Source organism: Chiloscyllium plagiosum, unplaced genomic scaffold (genome assembly GCF_037043375.1).
Source record: "Chiloscyllium plagiosum isolate Xiang-an unplaced genomic scaffold, Cpla_swu_hap1 HiC_scaffold_43, whole genome shotgun sequence".
Classification (NCBI taxonomy): Eukaryota; Metazoa; Chordata; class Chondrichthyes; order Orectolobiformes; family Hemiscylliidae; genus Chiloscyllium; species Chiloscyllium plagiosum.
In genome coordinates, this window is record NW_028270181.1 from 6,757,994 (window position 1) to 6,774,659 (window position 16,666).

Below are 16,666 nucleotides of genomic sequence, written 5' to 3' on the forward strand. Positions count from 1 at the left end.
CTATACCCCTACATTTACCCCTTACCTAACACAATGGGCAATTTAGCATGGCCAATTCACCTGGCCTGCACATCTTTGGACTGTGGGAGGAAACCGGAGCACCCGGAGGAAACCCACGCAGACACAGGGAGAATGTGCAAACTCCACACAGACAGTTGCCTGAGGCGGGAATTGAACCCGGGTCTCTGGCGTTGTGAGGCAGCAGTGCTAACCGCTGTGCCACCGTGCCGTCCCTGGTGTCGTGAGGTTTCTGACAAATAACCGTGTCCATTGATTCTGTGGACACTAAATGCAACTTTTGGTTGTGGATGGTATTTTTGTCCCAAGTGCAGTGCCTGGATAATGCAAAATGAAGGATTGAGGCTAATGCCGCTGAAGGCAGTTCAGTCCCTTGCTGCACTCTGTCTCTCTTTATTAATTCTGACTTTGTATGTCTTACAGCTGGGTATTGTAACTGAGCCATTCCACAGTGGGGAAAGGTTAACTACAGTGTCTGTTTTACTGTATCTTTTAAAAGCTTGAAAATTGCTTGGTGTGATATTAATATCTGAACGCTGTGCCGCGATGTCAAATTGTGTCAAACCAGTTGATCAAAAGTGTGTTAACATCTCTGGTAAAATAAGAGGAATTTGATCACCAGCATGTTACACATTCCTGTATTTTCACCAGTCGAGTGCTTTCCATTTCAGTTAGTTTTTTGTACTTAATTTCTAAACAATTAATAAATAGAAATCAGTGTCTGAGGATTGGGCACATTTTGGAAAGTGGTTTTCATTTCCAAGGTGGTTGTTAAATACAAGATGAAATTTATTTTTTTCATCTAAGTAGATTTAAGGACAAAATGTTACATATAGCTCTCTAAATCACATCTGTTTCATCCAGGGATATCGGTAACCTTTTACTTAATTTAAACAAAACATTTGAAAAGGCGTTCCTGGATGGTGTAGGTTACCTTGCGGCATCAAAATCTGTCAATCTTTTTTTAATCCTTTAGTTTTATTTGTTGCATTTGTTTTATATCTCGTGGATTAAATGATGTGTGCCCTGTCACTATCTCTTTTATGTGGCATGACATACGTGTTTCATACTCTGCTTCCCACGAGAGACAGTAAATTCTTGCTGGCTATGTTGTTTCCTCATCTTCAGCACCACATCTCGTGAAAACTTACACCTCTCCTGAGACTCTTGCAGAGCTACACTGAGGGAGAGGCAGTGTAATTAAGTAGATGGTGTTTCTGAAAATTGGGGGAATTGAGGCAATTACTTTTTGAATGAACAAATTCACAGCCTCCTTTCCTATTTAATATCCTTGTTCGCCACTGTATTGATTGTACGGTGTTTGTAGCCTCATAGATTTTTTTTTATTCCATTGTTGAGAAGTTAGACTGCGCAGTCCACTCTCTATTACCACACTTACAGACAATCTTCCGATTGAAGCAAAAATGCTATCTTTTCCAAATTGATCCAAAAAAAAGACTGAGGAAAGGATTTTATTTAAATGCCAATTTTTTTCCCCCAATTGTTCTCCATTTGCTTCAAGTATAAATGGCAGATATTTCTTCAGAAAGAAAAAGAAGTTACCCTTCTCTAGCAAAGTTCATGACCTCTGTTATCCAAAACAGTTTTCATGCAGAAAATGTAGGCCATTCAGCCCCTCGAGCCTGCTCTGCTATCCAATAAGGTCATAGCTGAGCTGTTTGTGTTCTCATATTCCCATTGACCCTTGATAACCTTTGACCCCCCTGCCTAACAAGAATCCACCTTTAAAAATATTCAATGACCGTCCCACCTCCAACACCTTCTAAGGCCGATTCCTCCAAAGTCAAACAACCCAGGGAATGACAATTACTGTCTGAAAAGGTGAGCCCTGATGCTAAAGCAGAGCTCCCTACTTCTGGACTCACCCACAAGAAGAAACACCCTTTCCTTATCCATCTCTCATTTCAACATTTCAACCAATATGCCCCTTGGGCTTCAAATCTCCAGAGAAAATATGTTCAAACTGTCCAGCCAATCCTCATAAGGCAATGCGGCCTATCAACCTACACTGCTTCCAGAGTATTTAGGTTCTTTATGAAGTAGGGAAACCAAAATCAAAAACACGGAATTCGAGATGTAGTTTCAATAATGCTGTAAGTCACTGAAGCATAACACCCTTCTCTTTTTGCTCAATTCCTCTCTTAATAAATGAAAGCATTTCACCGACCTTTTTACTTGCTGTACCTGCATACTAACATTTTGTGGCTCATACAATAGAACAAGTTAGATCCCTCTGTCAGTGATGCACATCATCCAGTAAGATGGCAGTGCAGTGGGGTTTCTGAGCATGGGGCTTGCCTGCTCTGCCCACCTTTCTTATAGTTTCTTGGGTTTTTTTCCTCTTTTATTCTATTTACCTCCTCGGGAAGAATCCAGTCATGGCAACGGCATCTATTCGGAATAGCAGCGAATGGGCCCAGCAGCATGAACTCGGTGACTGACTCAGATGTGAGTTTGTGTTCCCGGCAGCATCTGTATCCAGCACTGATCCATGGGGATGGAGATGGGTTTGGGCCCAGTATGAGAGCCAGCAGCTCTCCCGCTGCTTGGCGAAGTGGGCCGAAGCAGACTCTTGGCGGTAGCGGAGTACAGTTTGGGCTGGTGCAGTACCTGGTGGCATCTGTGCCATCTGCATTGCTGAGGTCCAGTGAGGCCTCATCGTGGCAAGGGTGTCAATGTGGGCAAAATAAAGCTGAAGAGTGAAGACGTTTGTTTCAGCAACAGCATGGTGAAGGGGACTAATGTCTGACCATCAGGCCCATTACAGAGCATTTAATAACAAGGGCCATCGGGGCGGCACAGTGGCTCTGTGGTTGGCACTGCTGCCTCACAGCACCCAGGACCCAGGTTCAATTCCCGCCTCGGGCAACTGTGTGGAGTTTGCACATTCTCCCCGTGTCTGCATGGGTTTCCTCTGGTTGCTCTGGTTTCCTCCCACAGCCCAAAGATGTGCAGGTCAGGTGAATTGGCCATGCTAAATTTCCCATCGTGTTAGGTGCATTAGCCAGAGGGAAATGGGTCTGGGTGGGTTACTCTTTGGAGGTTCAGTGTGGGCTTGTTGGGCTGAAGGGCCTGTTTCCACACTATAGAAACTTTTTCTTAATTTTCCTGTCTTTTATGTTCTACGTTTTCACTTATTTTTGTGTTTTAACATGGTGCCGGGGAGTGGCAACACTACGCAACATATTTCATTATGTTTTGTTACTAAATACATGTGACAATAAATAAATCAAAATAAATCTTATCTTCAGTTGCTACTATTATGTAGGCGATATGGTAGCTGATGTTTCCATCAATCAGGAGCTACTGAGGACTGCGGATGCTGGAGAGTCAGAGTTGATAAAGGTGTGGCGCTGGAAAAGCACTGCAGGTCAGGCAGCATCCGAGAAGCAGGAGAGTTGACGTTTCAAGCAGGAACCTTCAGAATGTTGCCTGACCTGCTGTGCTTTTCCAGTGCTACACTTTATCGAGCTGATGCTTACATAGCAAGTGCCCCCAACAAAATCTCTGTTTCTGTTGAATGTTGAGTGACGGATAAATATTTGAGAAAAATATCTTTCCCCTTCCCTTGAATTCGCAATGAGAATAGTGGGAATACTCAGCCCATGGTTTAATTTGAGTGGGTTACCATTGAAGAAAAAGTGCTTTATTGCCCCATTTATAATTGAGTAAAACATTTAAATGGTGTTTAAATGTGAAGAAATGGGTCAGAAAAGGATTCTTTTTTCAGAATTTAAGCAATGAATTTCTGGTTGTTGAATGTCCCGCTCACCAGCAAGTACAAAAAATACGTGCTGTAAGTTAGTTTTTTGTAAGTTAGTCAGAAACAGCCAAAATATATTTGCTTCCCTATTCCATCTTTTCCCGGTCTTTCCTTATGCTTTTCTTTCATGTTTGCTTTTATGCAGAATTCAATCTTGCCATAAATCACTTGTCACTGCTGTTTATATTGTCTTGACTCCCTCGATCCTCTTATTTCGAGATTTATCTCTGTTCTGTACTCTGCATTCTACACTCTCTCTTTCCCTTCTCCTTACAATTGACCTTTTAAATTGATTGCTTGATCTGAGAAATTTCTTTTAATAACCTTCTGTTCTATTAAACTCTTAAACTTCATCTCCTAATCTTCAGCTCATCCCCACACGTTCAGTTTTATCTTGCAGCACTGTCTGCATGCAACTGCAGGGTAGAGTCCTCATTTTTTTGCATAGACGCTGGCAACTGATGGGGTTTCGGTATTCATCAGTGTTCAGTCACCCATGGAACAGAGACAGCATCGCAATAAGAGAAGCCAAACCGGCTTTGTTAAAAATCCACGACTGAAAATAGAAACCTGAGCCCAGAGCATGGAAACCCGGAGATTAAACAGAGATGGGATAAATATTTTATCCTCACTATCCTAGATAGTTAGGATGAAGAAAAATCAATGCAGCATGGAACTATAAAATTGTCTGGAGGACAATTATGGGGTGCCATGAAGCCTCAGTGGTTAGCACTGCTGCCTCACAGCGCCAGGGACCCAGGTTGGATTCCACTTTCGGGTGACTGTCTGTGTGGAGTTTGCACATTTCTCTCTGTGGTTGCGTGGGTTTCATCCGGGTGTTCCGGTTTCCTTCCGCAGTCCAGGGATGTGCAGGTTTGGTGGATTCGCCATGGGAAATTGCCCAAGTGTTTAGGGATGTGCGGGCCGGGTGGGCTAGCCATGGGAAATGCAGGGTTACAAGGATAGGGTAGGGATACTCTCTCATAGGGTTGGTGTAGACTCTATGGGCCAAATGGTCTACTTCCATTTCGTAGGGATTCTATAAAACTATGTAATTTCTGTGTCTTAGCTATTCTATATTCCAAAATATAGGCAGTGCTCATTTCCCAAGTATGGAATGTATGTTGTATGGACATTACTGTGGTGTACGTGTTCCTGATGTACTTGTGAGCCAATTGTACTTTGCTTTGCTAACAGACACATTATATTGCATTCTGTCTTCCCCCACACAACGTACTGCTTTTATTGCTGAATTTTTATTAGGTTCTGAAAAACTCTTCCACTCAAAGTGGCAAAACTGATGTTACATAGTAAGGATCCATTAAATAATGAAGGAAAAAAAAATAGTGATGGAGTCCTGGATGATTTATGTGCAATTGATTTACTGAACGCTCCTGTAATTAAAATGAAATCTTTAAGGGGTTTCAGAAAATCAATATGCAACATCTCTGCTTGAAAGATCTAAAGGCTTCTCTGTTCTGAACTTTAACATCAGTCATTGCCTTTGGCACTCGGTAACTGCTATTTTAGACCTTACCATTTTTCAGTGTAAATTGATTGGATTTTTACATAAGATTTCTTGCATTTTAGTTTCCAGTCCCAAAGATGCTGATGTTTCCATTGCAGATTCAACCTAATACCTTTTGAGATTGTGCCACTTGACAAGATCTCTGGAGTGTGCACAGTTTGATAGACCCACTTTACCCTGAAGGAGCTATCAAATTAATCCCACTTGCTCGTTCTTTCCCCTAGTTCTCCAAGCCTTTGCCCTCCAAATTTTTATCTACTGGGCGTCCGAGAGTTTCTGGCTTGACTTTCACCATCCTTTACAGGCGGTGTGTTCCAGATCACAGCTTACTGCTTTGAAGAAATTCATACAGCTGTTGCTTGAGTCAATCATCCTAAGTTGGCATCCTCTGGTTTTTGGTCCTTCTGTAAATGAGAGCAATTTCTCCCTATCTGCTCTCTCCAGACAATTAATGATTTTGAACACCTCTATCAGACTTTCACTCAGAATTCTGTGCTCCAAGGAGAGCTTTACCAACTCCATTCCATCTGGAACTCTATCAACAAGCACATTGATTTGGATCCCATCTATCACCCCCCTGAGAAAAAGAACAGGAAATGACGTCACCAACACAGGAAATGGCATCACCAGCATAAGGAAACCTAAACACACAAATAGAAAGCAGGCCATAACACTAGTGCTTCACCAGAACCTCACTGATTATGTCACCTGGTATGATGACGAAACATCTGAAAATGAACCTTCCAGCTCAGCGAGCAAACTTACATCCCTTTACCAACTCCTCCATGCAATTGAAGCTCCTCATCCCCAGAACAATTATTGTGAAACATTTCAGCGCCATCTCCAATGTGTTCACATTCTTACATTTACATTCCCACCCGAGGTTGGGGGAAGGTTCACCAGACTGATTGCTGAGGTGAGGGATATTCTCCTGTGAGGAAAACCATGTAAGTTAGACTTTTTTAGCCTGGAGTTTGGAAGAATGAGAGGCAATCTAATTGAGAAGTGTGACATTTTCCAAGGGCCCACCAGGATAAATGCTGGGAGGGTGTTTCCCCAAGCCTGAGTGAAACCATTGAGACTGACATGAAGAGAAATATGTTCACTCAAAAGTTTGTGAATCTTGAAAATTCTCCGTTCTAGACAGCTGGAGATACACAGTGATTGACTTTTTACAAGAATAAGGTTGAATGCTGTGGTAATTGAGACATACAGAGATAGTGTAGGAAGCTGGGTTGAGGTCAAAGGTTGACTGTGATCTTATTGAATAGGAAACAGACCTCAAATATCCATTTTCTTATACTCCTAGAGAAGAATGTGGAAGGAACTCTGTGATGTTGAGATGCTTTGTCTTTGAATTGAGTGTAATCAGAATGTGAATTCAAAGGACAGAATATATGGAATTCTTCTTTGAATGTTTTTTGTCATTTCACCCTTCTAATTTTGGGTACCTTTCCTTACCTCGCTCCCCACCCCACCCCCAGAACACCCCTACAGGGACCCCGATTTTCATAGTGAACGCGACAGACCAGGACCAGGGCACGGGTGGCAGTGTGCTCTATTCCTTCCAACCTCCATCACGCTTCTTTTCCATTGATGGCGCCCGGGGAGTTGTAACTGTGCAAAGACCACTGGATTATGAGACCACCCGAGCCTATCAGCTACAAGTCAATGGAACGGTATAAACTTGCTTGTTCTTCAGTGTCCTGCACTGTGTGTTTAATTGTTAACATGCATTACCCTGGAGCAGGGGAAGGTTGACTTTAATCTCCTGCTTTTTCTAATATTACTCACTCGTGAAATTTGGGTGTTGCTGTCTAAGCCTGTATTTATTGTCCATTTATAATTGCCCAGGGAACAATGAACAGTGAACCATGTTGCTTTGGGTCTGGGCGTCCCTTGTAGACCAGACCAGGTAAGGACAGCAGATTTCCTTCCCTAAAGGACATGAGTGAAGCAGATGAGCTTGCACTTTGCTGAATCCCTGATTGGGTTCCAGCAGAAGTTTGCACATTCTCCTTGTGTCTGCATGGGTTTCCTCTGGGTGTACCAGTTTCCTCCCACAGTCCAAAAATGCGCAGGTTAAGTGGATTGACCATGGGAATTGTCCATAGTGTCCAGGGATATGAAGGCTAGGTGGATTATCCATGGGAAATGCAGGGTAGCATGGATATGGTAAGGACTGGGTCTGGGTAGAATGCTGATTGGCGGGTCAGTGGTGAATGGCCTCTTTCCAAACTGTGGGGATTCTATGGTTCTATAAAAGTCAGGCAGCTTTGGCCTGGGTTATATGTACCAGTCCCTGGAACAAGCCTTGGGTCTACAACCATCTGACTCCAAGCCAGAGTGACCCCCCACTGAGCCATAGTTGGCTTAGAGAGCAAATGGACGTGGAGCAGCAGATTTAGAAAACACAAAAGATGTTGCAAGATTTAGAAGGGGCTCTGAAGAAGTGAGCGATTTAGTAAATTGCAGAGATTTAGAGTGAGCCATCTATAGAATGAGCCTGATAGTTGATGGGTATTTTATTGATTCAGTGCAAAAAGAGATAGGCAGGGAGCATCTGGTGTGAGGAAATCAAATATGGTAAACCACTAACAACATCTGAAGAAAATCAATAGGAAAAGTTTTACATAAACTAATCAGAATTTTTTAAGTTTAATGGGTGTGCATTTGCTGCCTTTGCAACAGACCGAGTTGACAGGTGATTTGTTTTTGCTCTTTGCCAATGTGAACGTATTAATCAGAGGAAGTGACAAATAACCCCACAGTTGGTGACATCTATTATTCATTTACTTAAAATTTAATTAGCAGTCACTAATGACTTCTGTCACCAGAGACAAAATATTCTGTTTGACTCGATGCATTTGAGACATTCATTTACAATGGCTAAATTTGTCCTCTGACTTCCAGAGAGTAAAATAAATTTGCATATACTCAGCACCTTTCATGACCTCCGGGTGTCTGAAATCTCTTTAGAACTAATAAAATATTTTGAAGTACAGTATCAAGGTAGGAAATGGGGCAGCCAATTTCTGCACAGGAAGCTCCTATTGTGGCACAGTGGCTCAGTGGTTAGCACTGCTGCCTCACAGCACCAGGGTCCCAGGTTCAATTCTAGCCTCAGCCAACTGTCAAAGATCAGGCCATTTGCACAACCCCAGTTCAAGAAATAATATGGCCTCACCTGTTCACCTAAATTCATTCCCTCCACAGGCGGCATGTTGGCTCAGTGGTTAGCACTGTTGCCTTAAGCACCTGGGACTGATTCCCCCCTTGGGTGATTGTCTGTGTGGAGTTGGCACATTCTCCCTGTGTCTGCATGGGTTTCCTCTGGGTGCTCCAGTTTCCTCCTGCAGTACAAAGGTGTGCAGCTCAGGTGGGTTGGCAATGTTAAACCCCTGTACTGTCCAGAGATGTGCAGATCAGATGGATTGGCCATGCGAAATTGCCCTGTAGTGTCCAGGGATGGAAAGACTGGATAGATGGGCCATGGGAAATGTAGGGTTTCAGGGGTGGGTGTGGGTGGGGTGCACTTTGATGGGTTGGTGTAGACTCGATGGGCTGAACGGCCTGCTTTCAACTGCAGAGATTCTATGATTCAATCTGATACTCACCCAGTAATCTATTTCCACGCTTCAGTGGAAAGATCAAGGGTAGCAATTGTCTTATCATTAGTCTATTAACCCAGAGACTGAGGAAATATTCTGGGAACCGGGTTCAAAATCTCCCATGGCAGATGGTGGAATTTGAATTCAATAAAAATCTAGCAATAGGAGTCTCTGATAACCATGAATCCATTGTGGATTGTCAAGAGAAGCCCATCTGTCTCACTTCGTGGGCGGCACGGTGGCACAGTGGTTAGCACTGCTGCCTGACAGCGCCAGAGACCCGGGTTCAATTCCTGCCTCAGGCGACTGTCTGTGTGGAGTTTGCACGTTCTCCTCGTGTCTGCGTGGGTTTCCTCCGGGTGCTCCGGTTTCCTCCCACAGTCCAAAGATGTGCAGGTCAGGTGAATTGGCCATGCTAAATTTCCGTAGTGTTAGGTAAGGGGTAAATGTAGGGGTATGGGTGGTTTGCGCTTCGGCGAGTCGGTGTGGACTTGTTGGGCTGAAGGGCCTGTTTCCACACTGTAAAGTAGTCTAATCTAATCTAATGTCCTTCCTGCCATCCTTATCTGGTCTGGTCCGGAGATGCCCTCATCCCATGGATGAATGAAAAATAAAAGACTGCCCAAGAGATACCTTAGAATGTGACTAGTTGTTCAGAATAATCCGTGGACAGTTTTAACATCTCATTTGAGAGGTGGCACAAGTGACAGTATGACTTTCCCTCAGCACTGCAGTTGGAATGTCAGTCAAGATTTATTCTTTGTGTTTTTTAGTTTCTGGGATGGGTCTTCAGGCCTCAATCTGTGGGCTCAAGGCTGAGACTGAGAGTGATAGAGCCATCGGTGGCTAACCTTGACCGTTTTCCTGTATGATCTGCAGTGATAGGGGAGGGAGTGATGAATCCTGTTCCAAATAAGGGTTCTGCCCGCAAAAATATGAGTGTGACTACATTGGGTTAGGGTTACGTCAGGGTTTTTGTGGTTTGCAATGTAGTGTAGAACTGCGATTGAACACGTGGGTGAAATATCCCAGCTACGTACAAAATCTAACACAACATCGGCTTACTCCCAGAGCTCGGTGAAATATAGGCTGGTAATAGAGGGAGCTTCAAGTCTTAAGCCCTGAGTCACAAGTCTAAGGTATGACTGATTCCCAGTGACTGAATTCCATGAAATGAAAATTGCGAAAATTAAATAGACCAAACTCAATACTATTCAGTCAGTTGCTATGTGTTGGTTCAATGGCCAATAACTTTCACTGAGATCGGTTGCTTATCATAAGCCCTCATGAGTACCTTTTAATTTAAAGACAGGTCAACCAATAAGGATTAACCTTACATGTGAAATGAGGTTTACAGGTTTCTTATGAATTATTTTGCTGCCGTCCGTCACACACTAGACCAGTGTTATCTCTCAAAGAAACACAGCTCACCCTTTAACGCCTGTTTGTGCATACTGCCAACTTGTTTACATCTCGCACCGGTGCCTTTTTCTTGAACAACATTCAAAGTTTGCTTGAAAACGACCTTAATAACTGTTTTATGATCGTCCAAGAATGTGTCACTTGTAACTAGGTTAGTGTAACATAAAAGCCAAATGAGAATGGATTGATGTCATTGATGATTGGGATTAGAGTCAAGATTAGAGTGGTGCTGGAAATGCACAGTAGGTCAGGCAGCATCCGAAAATCAGGAAGATTTTCCTACTCCTCGTGCTGTGCTTTTCCAGCACCACTCTAATCTTGACTCTAATCTCCAGCATCTGCAGTCTAGCTTATGTCATTGATGTATTGAATTAGCTGTGCATCTAAATACACAGAGGAATATTGACGTAGAAATTAAGAGCAGGAGCCAGCCATTCTGCCCATCAACTCTGCCCCACCATTCAATCTGATCATGGCTAATCTTCTATCTCCACACTTCCAGTCTCTCTCCATACCACTTGATATCATTAACCTCTCAAAATCTATGTTTCTTTCTTAAATCATTCAGTGCCTAACCCATTTAGCTGTTCTTAATAAGTCAACCCTTATCCCCACAGGAGCATAATGAATCTGTTTTGAACTGCTTCCAATGCCAGTACATCCTTTCTTAAAGCTGGGGACCAAAGCTGTACAGAGAGGGGTCAGGATGTTCTGTATGTGTCCTGGGCAAATTCTCTCCCCTAAATAACATCACTATAATGATTACTTGGCTGCCCAACCCATTGCTGTTTTGTACTGTACTGTTGTGATCCAAACCTGATAGTTCACTGCATCCAAGGGGCAATTCATTAGGGTCAGTTCGGATATAAAATTATTCTGTTAGACAGATCAATATTCTTTTCCATCAATGTTTACAAAATAAATTGCATGATTACAAAAGAACACATGGAAATAATTTCATTTACATGAAGATTTATTCTCTTTATTTCAGGACCAGGACAAAGACCATCCTCTCTCGACACTGGCTAACCTCGCAATCACCATTACTGATATCCAGGATATGGATCCTATATTTGTAAATCTTCCTTACAGCACAAACATTTACGAGAACTCCCCTCCTGTGAGTAGCAGTTTTCTGTACGTCTCCTCCATTGTGGTTGATATTTGGAAATGCATGTTGGATGAGGATTACTTCGATTAGTATCCTGGCATGTTCTCCTTGCAATGTAAACTCTTATTGTAAATTTGTCACACTGTAATTATAGCATCCTGCCAGTGGTGGGAGCACCACTATACCCTGTGTAACTCATAATGCAACGGTGGCCTCAGTGGTAAAGATTGACCCCCTATTTTTGTAAAATCTTGAACTGGACATGAGGATAATTGAGGGTTTATTTTATTCCAATAGTTTTGGAAATAACTGGTATGTAATGACACACCTCTGGGGCAGGTGGAACTCAACCCACTTCTGGCCCAGAGGTAGGGACATTACCACTGTGCCACAAGACTCATGTGCTTGTATAGGCTTACCTCAATCTAAAGGAATAATTTTAACTCCTCCTGTGGCAGTTGAAGATCTAATCTAGGTCAATATTGAATTATCGATCTGAAACTATTAAATTGTTAGGGTAGCATAGAGATAGCATGTGTTATGTGAGATAATTGACACCACCCAGGACCAATCAGTATTCTTGTCTGGCAGTACCCTCACCCCTCCACTTCCACTCCCCAACCCCTTGACAACTGAACGCACTGCGCCACCTCACCAAGCCCTAACCCTCCACTCTCGTTCCCAAACCCTCCACCATTCCTTCTCACCCTCCAACTACCTTCCACCCCTCTACCACACCTTCCATATTCTCCGACAATCACCCCAGCCCCACCCCTCCCTTCACCTCCTTACCCTCCAGCTATACTCTCACCTCTCCCTTCACCTCCCGACCCCTCATTACCACCCCATCACAGTTGCCTGAACATTTGGTTTATGAAACAGAATAACATAAACAGTGTGGGTTCAATTCTCACACCAACTGAGGTTACCATGAAGGTCACCATCTCAGCCTCTCCCCTCACCTGAGGCATGATGACATGAAGACTCTCAGGTTACACCACCAGTAGTTCTTCTCTCTCTCTCTCTCTCTCTCTCTCTCTTTTTCTTGTGTGGTAGGACTGTAGCAACTTTACCTTTTAGATGTTAACTCAATGGGTGTTTCAGAGAGAACAGGAGTTTCTCACAGTTAAGACAAACGATTCTTCTAAAACAATGTCAAACAGAGCAGATGAGCTGGCCATGTACCTTATTACTGCTGTGATATCACTGGTGTGTGGAATGTAGCAAAACACAGTAACTGTCTTCACAGATGCATGTGATTTATTGCATGTGAAATAATTAGTCATTTCTGAGAGACAGGATAGGTTAAACCTCATCTTGTTTATCAAGTGAAGATCTTTCCCAAAATAGGGGAAGATTAAGGTGTTTGGGTATTAGTAATGGTGCTTATAATGGGTACGCTAGCTAGGGCATTTCATAGTCATGAAGTCATACAGCACAGAAATAGACCCTTTGGCCCAACCAGTCCATGCCAACCATAATCCCAAACTAAACTAGTCCCAGCTGCCTGCTCCTGGTCTATATCCCTCTAAACCTTACCTATTCATGTATCCATCCAAATGTCTTTTAAATGTTGTAACTGTACCTGCATCCACCACTTCCTCAGGAAGTTCATTCCACATGCAGTGTAAAACATTTGCCTCTTGTGTCGTTTTTAAATCTCTCTCCTCTCCCCTTAAAACTGTGCCCCTAATCCTGAGACTCCTTATCTTGGGGAAAAGCAAACTACCATTAACTCTACCTCTACTCTTCATTATTTTATAAACGTCTTTATATATTATTTTATAAGGTCGCCTCTCAAATTCCCACACTCCAGTTTAAAAAAAACCCGCCTATCCGAACTTCCCTTATACCTCAAACCTTCTATGCCCCTTTTGCTCTCACATGAATTTACGCTCAGCATTGGGTGATTGTGGTGATTTCACTGTTAAAGATCGATGTTTCAGCCTGTGCGTATGGTATAGATTCTACACAACTGTGTAATTCCAAGGGGAGACGGCAGTGTACGCTTTAAACTGGTGATCAACAGAGATATACTTCTTATTTGCAGGATTGAAATACACTGCTCCCATGCTTCACAGACCACCTAGTTCAAAGGAAATCTTCCTGAGGTGTTTCAGTTAATCACCTCATTACTGTCCTGATTTTTGTGTACAGCCTTCCTCAGCACACCATTAATCCTTATCATTAAATATTTAAAGATAATTAGAATGAATAGTAAAGATAAAGTGTCAAAGTATCAATGAAGCCCAATCAGCTATGTCCTTCAAGTGTTACATTAATGGGGCAGAAGGTCTGTTGTACAAGTCTTTTGCAAGATTAAAGTTTATCCCATGTGCTTCCAGTCAAGAAAGTTTGATGGCTCTCTGTTTTAAATACAGTATGTCTGAGTATATTCTGTTACATGGCCTTACAGTGCCAGGGACCTGGGTTGGGTTCCACCCTTGGGAGACTGTGTGCAAAATCCACACAGGCATACTCCTCGTATTGCGTGGGTTTCCTCTGGGTGCTCCAGTTTCCTCCCACAGTTCAAAGATGTGCAGGTCAGGTGGAGTGGCCATGCTAAATTGCCCACAATGTGCAAGATATGTGGATTAGCCATGAGAAATTCGGGGTTACAGGGATAGGGAGGTGGATCTGAGTGGGATGCTCTTCAGTGGGTCGGTGTGGGTGTGATGGGCTGAATGGCCTGCTCCGACACTGTAGAGATTCTGTCACAATGCATGCACCAGCTGTTTGTGTGCTGTTTCTTGTATATCATGCAGTTCGATCTGATCTCTGTGCAAAGCCTGTGGCTGCGTTTGTCTAATTTGATGTAGTGATATATTTTCTGCACTGTGAATTATTGCTCATGTCCTGCTGCACTAGCGGTGGCTGGTCGTGCCATTCTTTGGCTACTCTTTTCGTATGATGACCCAATCCTTTGTTTGAATGCTCTTTTCCCCCAGTTTGGAAACCTCTGCACCCGGGTAATTTATCTCAAAGCCTTTTAAACTATTGGTCTCGCATCCTGATTCCAGACCCATTCCCTGTCGGGTTTATGCGGGTCTGGAGAGATGTGGAGGCAAGATGAAAAGGGGATGGTGACCTTACTGAAGCTGCTGCTGCTATGGTTCAGCTCAAACAGCCCAAAAGAGCCGATACTGTCACATACCGAATCTAACAGGAGATAGGGAGAAATGAGAACATCATGGGGCTGAAGTTTGGAATAGAACAGCACGGTTGGATTCCAAAGACACATGAGTTCAGAGGGTGGAAGAGGGACCATTGTTAAATGATCAGATAGTAAGGAGGTGGAGAAGGGGAATTCAGGTCAGACCTTAGTCTGCTATTTGCCATCACAATATCCAGGATGACTTTGTTTCATTGTAAATTAGTTTGCTCTGAGATTATTTGACATTTGTATTTTTTTTTAAGACAAGAGCTCAATGTGGAAAGAGTGCTGTCTCAGCAAAGACTTAAGCTATGCAAAGCTCAACTAAGAATACCTATTCACTCTTTCAAGTCAACAGCAAATTGGACATTTAGTCATGACGGGCAGTTTTTGGGATAACTTGACTCTTACTTTATATTTCCTGATAGTGTCAATGTGAAAATAGCTGTTCATAATCAGTGAACCTAGCAAAGGAAAGCTTTAATCCAGCAGGTTGCATGATGTCAGAATGCCATGCGCACATCACAGTTAAATGAAGTATCTTTTGGAATCATAGAATCCCAACAGTAAGGAAAGAGACCATTCAGCCCATCGAGTCCACACTGATCCTCGGAAGAGCATCCCACCCAAACCCACCCCTCACCCAATTAGTGTAAACTGGTATTTCCCATCTAGCCTGCACATCCCTGGACACTGAGTAATTTAGCACGGCCAATCCACCTGACCTGCACATCTTTGGACTGTGGGAGAAAACTGGAGCACCCAGAGGAAACCCATGCAGACACTGGGAGAATGTGCAAACTCCACACAGACAGTCACCCAAGGCTGGAATCAAACCCGGTTCCCTTCCCCATTTCCTGCCCTGTATTTATCCCTAAGCCAACATCACTGAGACATCAATCTTGTCTTTGTTATTATTTGTGGCAGCTTACTGTACGCAAGTGGACCACCTTGTTTCCTACAGTGCAGTGCTGACATTTCACAAATTCTTAATTTGGCTGTAATGCGTTCTGCGACACCCTGACATTGAGAATAGATCATATATTAAATATTTTTAAAAATTCCCACTTGGAATCTTTGTTCATGGTTATAGTTTTCTATCGATGGGTAATTGAAGTGCTTTTACATCTTTATACTGTCCTATAATTGCTCAGAAACAATTTAATTCCTCTCACTATGTTAGAGTACATAACGACAAACCATTGTATGAACAAAACCTCACAATGAGTCAATCATTAATATATAGCCTGCAGAATGAAAACACATGTCCCTTGTGGGATAGTGCTATCAATCAGATTCAGAATAGCTTTTTAACACCACTGGCAGCTTTAGGAGAGGGCATTTATTTTTTAATTTGCATTTTTAAATTTGCAACATAAAGTGAGTATTTATAACTTGCTGATGGATTATGATTTTATTACAAAGCAATTCCAACATTATTGCTGAGCTGCAATCCTATTACAGTTTGCATTATAAAGCGAGTTTTAAACCATGGTCAGTGAAGTCATCATGTTTCTCTGTCTCGGATCAAATTTTCGGAATTATTAGCAAATTACTCCTTGTGCTGTACGTTCTAATAACAAGACCTTTTTTTTTAATCATACTCCTTTGGATACTTGCAGCCTTAGACAAATTCGAAGGGTATTCTGGTACATTGGATCTGTCTGGGAGTCTGACACTATTTGAAAGGGGGTCCCTGAGATGCGTGGATATTTATACAGGTTACTGGTAGGTTGTGGAACAGGCTGGAGAGACAGGGAATTGGAGGGGTGAGGGAGAACAGGCAGCCTGGAGTGGGAGAGAGAACAGACAGAGTGCTTCACATGACTACAGCAAGCCAGGAGGCACATTACTACAGAATTGCCATTTCATGCATTTTTTAGGTTGTGAGTTACTCTAGTTACCCGCGATGCAGACATTTGTTCTCATGCATTGTCTGATGGTCATGCACATCAGTCTCTGCACATTCATTGCATGCACGATCTTTAAATGATGCCCATCTCTTGATGGTATGTTTGCCTGTTGTCGTTGGCTATTC

General features: G+C 42.8%; 1 protein-coding gene across 2 annotated transcripts in view; it reads left to right on the plus strand.

Annotated features, from left to right (window-relative positions):
• Positions 1–16,666, plus strand: part of LOC148137427 (cadherin-23-like) — a 434,955-nt gene that overhangs the window by 210,619 nt on the left and 207,670 nt on the right. For both annotated transcript variants that reach the window (XM_087982496.1, XM_087982497.1), the window contains exons 7-8: positions 6,815–7,009; positions 11,355–11,483. In XM_087982496.1, the coding sequence (XP_087838622.1) occupies positions 6,815–7,009; positions 11,355–11,483 (324 nt within the window). The remainder of the gene's footprint in view (positions 1–6,814; positions 7,010–11,354; positions 11,484–16,666) is intronic.